This window comes from Neltuma alba, unplaced genomic scaffold (assembly GCF_004799145.2).
Source record: "Neltuma alba isolate B1F8T4 unplaced genomic scaffold, ASM479914v2 tig00012057_pilon, whole genome shotgun sequence".
NCBI lineage: Eukaryota > Viridiplantae > Streptophyta > Magnoliopsida > Fabales > Fabaceae > Neltuma > Neltuma alba.
Window position 1 is genome coordinate 1,298 of NW_021636621.1, and position 9,827 is coordinate 11,124.

Here is a 9,827-nt window from a genome sequence, read left to right on the forward strand (position 1 = left end):
CATCACTAGTTTACAGCTTTATTGTTTATAATGTGTGATTTATGTGTTTCTTGAGTGTGTTGTGGCCTTGGGCATGACGTACTTGTGCATTTTTAGTGTGGTTTAAGCGTGTAGAAAGCTAGTTGTTGGGAAATGGAATTTTGTAAATGCTAGTGCGTCTTCCTATGACTGAGTGGCATGGTCTGAAATCACTAATGACTTGCACTGACTCAACCAAACCAGTTATTAGTAGAGCTTTTAATCATTTTTTGTTCCTTTTTTCATATGTCTGATATTTGATTGCTCATCTGCACCGTCTGATACTTTGTTTCCTATAGAGACTTTGTTCAAATGCAGAGAAGGATTTGACTTCTAAGAGATTAGCATTTGAAGATGAGAGGAACCAGTATGCTATGGCAAATCGTTCATCACCTGCATCATCTGTGGATGAGATTCAACAAGAAATTTCTGTTTGTTCGCTATCCCACTCATTTTGCTTGTCCTTAACAGCTGTTAAAAGTTGTTTCCTATCCCTTGAACATAAATCCAACATTTAAATATGAACATTCTTTGTGACAAATTATAATTTATATATACACACACATGTTTGTGTAACTTTTATATACGGGTGACTTCTATTTAGTAATTGGCAGCTCATTAATGCCTTTCGTGCATAAATACTGTATATTGTACTGTTATTTGTCAGATGTTGACCTCTTGTAGTTGTTAACTTGTGCTATTCTACCTGTTATTTTGTTGTCAATTTTAATAAAGTCTACCTTTTCCTATTATTGGATGCCTGTTTTCCTAGTTTTATGGATCTATCACCTACCTTTATGGGTTCTTTAGGAAGGATTCCTTGGCTTATAAGGAAAAGAATCGGAATACTTTTTGGAGCTGACATTTTTCTTGTTATTTTGAAACTGTGTCATAAATGCATAATACAAATTTTTGTGCTTTTAATATAATAATATTTGTTGTATTTATTGAATACTAGGAAGTCCAACATGAAATACAAAAGAAGAAAGAGATGTTGAAGGAATGTGAGGACAGGATGAATGAAGCAGCAGCGAAGGAAGATCAGCTTAAAATATCATTTAAAGAACTATGTGGTTTGATGCTACTAGTTTCGTCTTTTATATTGAGCATGTTATTTTACATCTTCCTTCTATGTAGAAGAATTGATATATGTACCTTTTTTATTGCATGTTATGTTGATTATGATGATTATATAGCATCGACACAAGACGAGATCAATGCCCTTGAGAAAGCGGAGAATGAACTAATGCAGATTGAACAGGACTTGCATTCAGCAGAAGAGGTTTCCTTCCATTATGTCCGACATGTCCTTTTCAATGCTCAAATGTCTACTAATCTTTACTTGTCTTTTAATTTCATAGGAGAAGGCTCATTATGATGGGATCATGCAACGCAAGGTACTCCCAGATATCAAGGAGGCAGAGGCACGCTATATGGAGTTTAAGAAGCAACGGGAGGTGCTTTTTGATACACATTGGTGATATTAATTAGGAATTAAATTTACCTTAAAAAAGCTAAAGGCATATGAGAATTGAAGCAGTCGTTTTGTTAGAGATATAAATCAAATCTTCTTATGGGTTTGAATAGGGGCCTTATGAAAGTTTGATTAGTTATTTAGGCAAGAAAATATCCCCAAGATATATCCATCATCAAGACATCCCACAGTCAGGCTTCGTCTACAAGCTTCCTATCCTAGAAGTTGATTCTTTCTCATTTCTCCAACACTTGACTAAGCGTGTGAAAAAGATTTATACACCCTTCCCATCATCTTGACTCTAGAAATTTTCTGAATTATGAGAAACCAAAATGATGGTCTTTGGGTTCCCTCTATAAGGAAATACCCAGATAAACATGTGGCTACTAAAGAGCATGACAACCCTATATTGCTAAACTTGTGAGGATCATGTAAAACAATGATGAAGATAAATGTAGCATAAGATGCCTAAGATCTACATTTAGGAGTATGGGATGCTCTATGGGATAATTAAGTGGGCTAATTCTTCCACCTTTTCAAAGGAGCATTTTCCATGCCACGCGAGTACCTATCAATCGGTATTAGGTTTAATGAGTGATAGTACTGAAGATGGCTAACTGCGGAGGGTTCTAATGAGCAAGGAAGCTTGAGGATGTGTCATAGAGTGGAGCCATTGGGTTGTTGACTCTTCAAAGATTTATGGAGACTAAGGGCTTGTCTAATATATCGTATGGGATAAGGCTTGATGGTGCAAAACTTGATAAGATGTTGATATCTATATTCGATGTAACATTGTTTAACCTAGTATTTTATAAGATTATACTATCTAATGTTAGGTTATATTTTATAACACTAGATAGGATTAAAATTAACTCATTTGAGAAAATAGCTTTTAGTTATATTTATAATATATTCGTATAAAATAGTTATATTGTTTTATTATATTAATTTTTAGAGAACTAAATTTTTTTTTAAAAATGTTCGGATAATTATTATTTTTTCTTTTGCTTTTTACTATATGAAGTTTTAAATAACCTACCAAGTAGTTTGTCCGTCAATTCTAAACATCCAATTTTCATTAGTTAATTTCATTAATAAAAGTCTGGTCACCAAAAAAAACTTCCAATAGCTAAGCACAAACATCTGTCCTACCTATTGTGCGTGCCATTATGTGATAAGTGGTAGAGGGATTTGTAGGAAGAGCTAGGCTTATCATGATCCACCAAATACAAATAGCACCTGGCCATATGATAGCCTCCTTCAACAATATCAGCCCCATTTTTAGTCTTGTGAACCATAACTTGTCTTCAATATCACTGTGAAAAAGGGAGACATTTCATTGCTTGTATTTCATGGACTGAGAATCAATTCTCTCAGGTAAAATGATCACGCCTGCCATGTATGATAAAGATGCATCCATAGTAAAATTTGTAAACTTCAAAAGTGGCCAAAACTCGATAAATCTGGATCGCAATTTCTGTCCATATTTTCTTGGCAAATGAGCATGGCGCTTTATGATCTTTACCCAATAGTGATTCCATATAGCCCGGTCTTTTCATTTCTGGGCAATCAAAGGCCTCGTGTGTTAGTGCAATAGCTTGAGTGCATTTGTTCCCTTGCGTCTGGGGCCCTTTTGGCAAACAAACTCCAATGCCTAAGTCTGGCATTGAAGTGGGTATTATGGGATGCTGTATGGGATATTTAAGTATGTTAGTTCTCCCACCTTTGTAGCTAGTTTTTTGGAGAGGATTCCTCACCCCACCTGAATATCCATCAATCCAAAAATACTAATTGCCAAATTAATCTCAAATCAAAAGATAGTCTTAAAAATTTGAGAATAAAGAAAGCATTTGCAAGGTATTTAATGGAGATCAAGGGAGTATGAATTTGTAAGTTTCATATTGAGTAGTATAAAATGCTCCGTAATGTTGCTTGAAAAGAAGGGTTTGGTGAAATTAAAAGGGTATCATTTGATTGCTCACTTGTATCAACTTTTAAGACATAATTGAAGGAAAAAATAAAACTATCATCTAGCTGCTCACTGTGCATTATTGACCGTTTAGACAAATTAAGGGGAAAAGGATTTTTCCTAAATATAACTAATTTCTACTTTGGTTGAGTATTGCAGGAATACAACAAAAAGGCTTCTATAATTTGTTGTGAGGATGAACTTCAATCTTTAGGAGGTTGTGATGGCGGTACCCCAGAGCAACTCAGTGCACAGATAGAAAGACTATCTCAGAGGCTCAAGCGTGAGAGCCAAAGGCATGGCATTTTGATTTATGTTCATTTTCAATTGTTGAAATAGCTTTGCAAGTTCTGCTGACCCCATATCTTTAATTCTTTTCTCCCTTGGTAGATACACAGAATCACTAGATGATCTTAGGACGCTGTGTGAGAAAAAAGAACGCAAGATTATGAGAAAGCAGCAAGCTTACAAAGCCTATCGAACAAAGTTAGATGTATGTACTTTGGCTTTATTCTTATCATGATAGATTCCTGGTGGATATCGTGGTTTCTAGTTTTGAAAAAATGGGTGTCTGTAGCTTTTACTTGGCTAAGTTTATTTTATCTTGTGTCATTGTAGTTCCTAAAAATTATTGCTCTTGAGAAAGTTGACATCAATTTCCTTCCTCCCTTCTATTAAAAACTTCTAATTGAAACTTTATAGGTAGTGCCTTCTAGAAAATCATATATTGAAGAAGCAACCTCAATAATATTTCCTTTTCACTTTTACATGTATGCTTGTATAAAAATTTTTAAACCAGGTAGGGAAGATGCAAATCCTAAAATTATATTGGCACCAAATTATGATACTCTTTCAATCATATTTCAAGGAATATGATTTGTATTGCTTTATTCTTTCCCCAAGAAATCATTACGTTGGAAATGGTGATATATTCTTTGAAGATAAGATTTTTCTGTTATCATTATCTATTTTGTAATTTTAAGATTTAGTATTTAAATAATAAGTTGTTAGTATCTAAATTCAGATTGTCAATAACTTTATTATTATTCCTATCTTCTTGGACTACACTTAACCCCAGTAGTCTATAAAATGTATTAAACACCCATGAATAGAATTCAAAGGTTGAGTCACAAAATAGGCTTCATTGTTTCATACGGTATCAGAGCCTATTACTCCCCTTGCTTAGGTTTTGATCAGATGGAAGCCATGAATGCCGTCACTCATGGCTCAAAAACAAGATCGCATAACTTAGGCATTACTATGCCTTCCAGGTAGGGGTCAACAAACTGTGTTTGCCTCCTAATGTTCATTACAGGAAGTGGAAAGGAGTACATCAATTGAAGAGCAAACCCACCAAACAGCAATGATCCCATATATGCTACTTCGAGAGCCAAAAAATAAATCAAGTGATGTCCTTGCTTGTGGACTAATGACCCCTGGGATTAAAATGGCAAGAGGCATGAGAGGCTGCTCATGACTCATTCTCCTCTCTCTCTAATATTGCTATTCTGTTTGAGATCTGTGAAGATATTAGAGGATTTACTCATTACTGCGTAGATATTGCAATTTGTCTCGTAATCATTGGGATGTGACCTTTTTCTGTAATTATGAGCATTATTTTCTCATTATGTACCATTTAGCCTAGGCTATTCTCTGTGTGTGTGTATATATCCTTTCCTTAGAATAAATTAAGGAAGCTATTCAAATGGTATTCGTCTATATGGTATCAAAACATTCTTTCTCTACGCTTGGGTTCATGTAGCTCATTTCATGCGTTGTTTTATATGTTGTTCTGACTCTTTCCCCTTATGTTGAACAATTGCGCATCTCTTCATGGTGTTCATATTGTTGAATTGTTTCTTATGCAATGTTTTAATCATTATCTTTGCCTGGCTCTAATCCTAAATCATCAAATTCTTTTTCTACACTTTCATTGTAGGCTTGCCAGAGAGCCTTGGAATTACGAAGAAACAAGTTTCGCAGAAATGCAACTTATTTGAGGCGTTTGTTGTCTTGGAAGTATGATTTTTCTCAGCATGGACCATCTTTTCCTGTTATTTTTCACCGGTACATTGATGTTATATTTATATTGAATCAAATCATTTGTTGATTAGATTCAATGCCCATTTGGGAAGAAAAGGATTCAGTGGAGTTATCGCAGTCAATTATGAAGAAAAAACCCTTTCAATCAAGGTAAGCTATTCTCTATGCTCTATTATGGTCTAAATGTAAAAAGAAAGAAAAACATAAAAAGGTCTAAAGCAAGAATCTTCATATAATAGGTGTGATTTCAATTCCATTGCCCTCTTTTACCCTTCCTAGGTTTGGCTCATCTGTTACACGTGTTTGTTCTCTTTTATCCTCTATGTCTAGGTGCAGATGCCTCAAGATGCATCAGGGTGTGCTGTTCGTGACACTCGAGGCCTTTCAGGTTAATTTCTTGCATCTATATATCTATGTATATATATTATGATTTGGTCAATAAACCTACACTAGTGCTCTTCGTTGCAGCTCCAATTTTGTTTTATGTGTAATTTGTGTGGCTTATCAATGATTGATCCAATCTTTTTTGAGGACTTAAACTACAATGGAATTATAATAAATTAGGCTCTTTTTTACATTTAGTTATTTTGTGTTACTAAATAGGATGATCCATTATGTATAATGATCCAATATAGATAGTGTTTATTCATGATTCCCATCATGTGTTTGTCATGTTCTTGTACCTTAAGTTCACCTATATTTCATGCTTCTATAGATTATATACAGTTCTTAGTAAATTATAATAATCAGGTCTATTTGTGACAAAATTAACTGTTGGAAGTATACGTTATCGGTTCCTCCAATAGCCTTCTTTGCGGATGACCATACCGTGTTAAACATCCTCAATAGATGCGTGTTAACTTGTCCTCTTATATGATCATTATATATTTTATCTTTGCTTGTATGACCACACACCTATCTTAACTTCCCTATCTTTGTTACATCCATTTTATGCTGATGTTGATGCAGTGGCAGTATGAGAAAATTTCCTTTTAGGAACCTTGCAATTACAAAGAAACGCCTTCCTCTATTTCATCTGCCTTGCTTGTATCCCATGTGTAACATCATTAATTTTACCATCATTTTGTATAATTGATCCCAAATACTTAACCTCTGTGACTTGTGTTATCATTTGCTCTTCAATCTTTACCTCGAAATCATTTCTAACTTGCCTTTTGTTAAATTTCCAATGCATTTATTCCATTTTAATTCAAGTGAAAACCCTTCAAGTCCGAAGTTCGCTCTATAACTCCATTTCCACAATCAAGACCGTCATTTGCGAAGAGTATGTACTTAGGGATTTCCTTTTGATTGCATTTTGTTATGACATCTAAAATCAGGTCAAGCAAATAAGGATGCAATAATGATCCTTGATACAAACCAATCCCTATAGGAGTAGATTCTGTCTTGCCTCCAAACATTCTTACACTAATTGATACCCTCTCATACATATCCTTTATAGTTTTCAAATAAGTTAACACGAACACCTTTCTTATCTAGAGCTTTCCAAAGTGCATCTCTTGGCACCTAGTCATAAGCTTTTTTATGTATATAGAAACCATATACAGATCTTCTCTCTTTGTTCCGTACTTCTCCATCAGCCCCCTCATTGGATAAATAGCCTCTATTGTAGGTCTGCATCTCTTGTAGGCATAAGTCCAATTTGATTTTCTGAAATACATGTCTCCTTTTGTGATCTGTGCTCCTTCGCGCTGTTCTATAATTTCATAGTATGGATCATATGTTTTATCCCCTAATAGTTTGCACAGTTCTGGGTATCCCTTTTGTTCCTATATATAGGAAGCCGCCACTCATCTGGCACTTTCTTTGACCTTAATATCTCGTTAAAAGGCTTAGTGATCCAAAAAATATCCTTCTCTTCTAAGCATTCCCACACATGAATAGAAATACTGTAAGGGGCAATGGCTTCTTTGACTTCTCCAACCCAAGTTCTGCACTAAAAAGCCAGGTTTTGTTCACTTTCATGGATTGTTAGATCTTGCATATCTCTAGTCAACCCCAATCCATCTTTGAAAAGTTTGCAGAAATAGCCTTCCCACCTTTCTCTAATAGCTTCATTTGTGACCAAAACATTTCGTTTGTCATCCTTAATACGTCTGTCTCTGATAGGACACTTATGCGGTAGTGGCATTTTTTAATATAAATTTATGACATTTCTCCCAATCTAATAGTTGAATTAAAACCTCTAGGTAGTTTGAAGGATAAAGTGCTGAGATACAATCTTAGATTTGCAGCTAAGCTTTTTATTCTGTTCCATTTTGTGTTTGATTTGGGCTGAGTCTGCTGTTGCCCCTATTCTGGGAGGAATGTTTAGCTTGAAACTGATTGACTTCAGCTTACATTTAATGCTTCCCCCATTTATTGAACATTTGAAGCTTCCTCTTTTCGCCCTTCTGGTCTTTGGCATGTATATTTTATTGGCTAATTCATGTTTATGAACTCTTGTGAGCTTTTGAATCAAGTTGACCCAGATTGTGTCAATTTTTCTAGTAGAGTTAGGTTCAGTCTTTATTAAGATTTTGGCCAAACTAGAGATATGAGTTACCAATTGTCCAAGTAAGTCATTATTTCCTAAAATTCATGATCATTGTTTTCTTTTTCTTTTTTTCTTTTGACAGAAATTGTTTTCTTTATAAAAGCCATGTGAAATCCATCTGTAGGCTTCCACTGAGAGAAGTGAACCAAACAGAAATGTAATCAGTGATGCACCTTGTAAAATGCAGATTCTAATTCCTTCCCCCTTTTCTACTTTTCGTCCTTCTTATGAAAATAATCTCATAGAATTTATATTAATATTAATTAATACTTTTCAAATGTTAATAATTTAATTATCTAATTGTAATTGTAATTGTAATTGTAAACATAAATCAATTTACTATCTGATTAATGTTAGCTTGTGTTTGGGAATGTTTTTGCTATATAGATCACATTATAAGGATAATCAGGTCGTGTTTGATTACCGTACAGTTTTTATTGATCCTAACACTTCTTCGGCAATCTGAGTCTTATATGCCGGGGAGGAATGGCATTGTTGTGCGAATTAATGTTGCTTTGTGCTTTTGTATGTTTTATTAATTATGTACCTATAAGGATTGTCATCGTTCCTTTCTCTATCAATTAAAGCTAATATTTAGCAGTCATTTCACGTTATTGGTTCCTTCTCTTTCTGGATTACAGGCGGGGAGCGTTCTTTTTCAACATTATGCTTTACACTGGCCCTTCATGATATGACAGAATCCCCTTTCCGCGCAATGGATGAATTTGATGTTTTTATGGTATGATCATGCTTTTCTGTCTCTTGTATTTTTCTCCTTATGTCTTTGTGATTGAAATTGGTAGTTGTTGGAAAAATCAACATTTCTTTCCATTCATCTTCAGGATGCGGTCAGTCGAAAGATCAGCTTGGACACTCTTGTGGATTTTGCTGTGGAACAAGGATCGCAGTGGATATTTATTACCCCACACGATATTAGGTACTAATTTTCTTCAAGTAGCCTTGATCTTTGTAGTCAGACGTACATTGATGGCGGTATCCCATCACATCCTAGTTATTAGTTGGTTATTTTAAAAGAGAGAATCTATTGAGCAATAATGACGAAGGTGTGATGCAAATTAGTGCTTTGTTTTCTGTGGATAGCCATTCCCTTTCTCATTGCCATGTGTTACCAAACATGCCCTAATTGCTGACTCATTCACTGGTTGAATGCCTGGAGTTTTCTCATCATCCATTTCATGAGAACCTGGTAATTGGATATAAGATCGTTGGTAATTCAACTACAGTTTTGGAATGGTAGGAGGGTGGGTTGAACTTTTGGTCACTAAGGCTCTGATATAGTTTATTTCAACTCGATAAGGTTAAATCTTTTAAAACTGAAGGGTTTTGAATAGCTGTAACTTTTCCTCCATCGAATTTCCCAGCATTATGCATTATAATATCCTGCAGTTATACTTCTAACATTTCCTTTTCATGCTTCTCAATGCAGTATGGTAAAGCAGGGAAACAGGATTAAGAAGCAGCAAATAGCAGCTCCTCGTTCTTGATCATCATCTGTTCCCCCCCCCCCCCCCCCTCGCTTTAGGTGTCTTCCTGAGTAATAATTCCCCTGCTTCATTTATTTAACCCGACACTGGTCAGAATCGTTCTGACCTTAATTTATATGTGTACAGAGATACGGTGCAAAGCGTTTTGCCTTTTAAGTTTGAGAATGATTTGAACTTCCTTGACTTGATATATTTGTATTTTTTGGTGCTTGAAGGGGAAGGCAGGCAGTGTACATATTCCTGTAGGCAGTAAAACTGAGA

At 35.0% G+C, this 9,827-nt stretch overlaps 1 protein-coding gene across 1 annotated transcript; it reads left to right on the plus strand.

Annotated features, from left to right (window-relative positions):
- Positions 1-317: 317 nt before the first annotated feature.
- LOC114721692 (structural maintenance of chromosomes protein 6B) lies at positions 318-9,577 on the plus strand (the record flags this gene model as incomplete). The annotated part of the gene is given in 12 exon segments (XM_028907540.1): positions 318-449; positions 977-1,091; positions 1,215-1,300; positions 1,380-1,475; positions 3,621-3,757; positions 3,852-3,954; positions 5,401-5,480; positions 5,576-5,654; positions 5,835-5,892; positions 8,703-8,800; positions 8,904-8,998; positions 9,509-9,577. Coding segments are annotated over 12 exon segments (1,062 nt in total). The 3' UTR covers positions 9,567-9,577.
- Between the last annotated feature and the right edge of the window lie 250 nt (positions 9,578-9,827).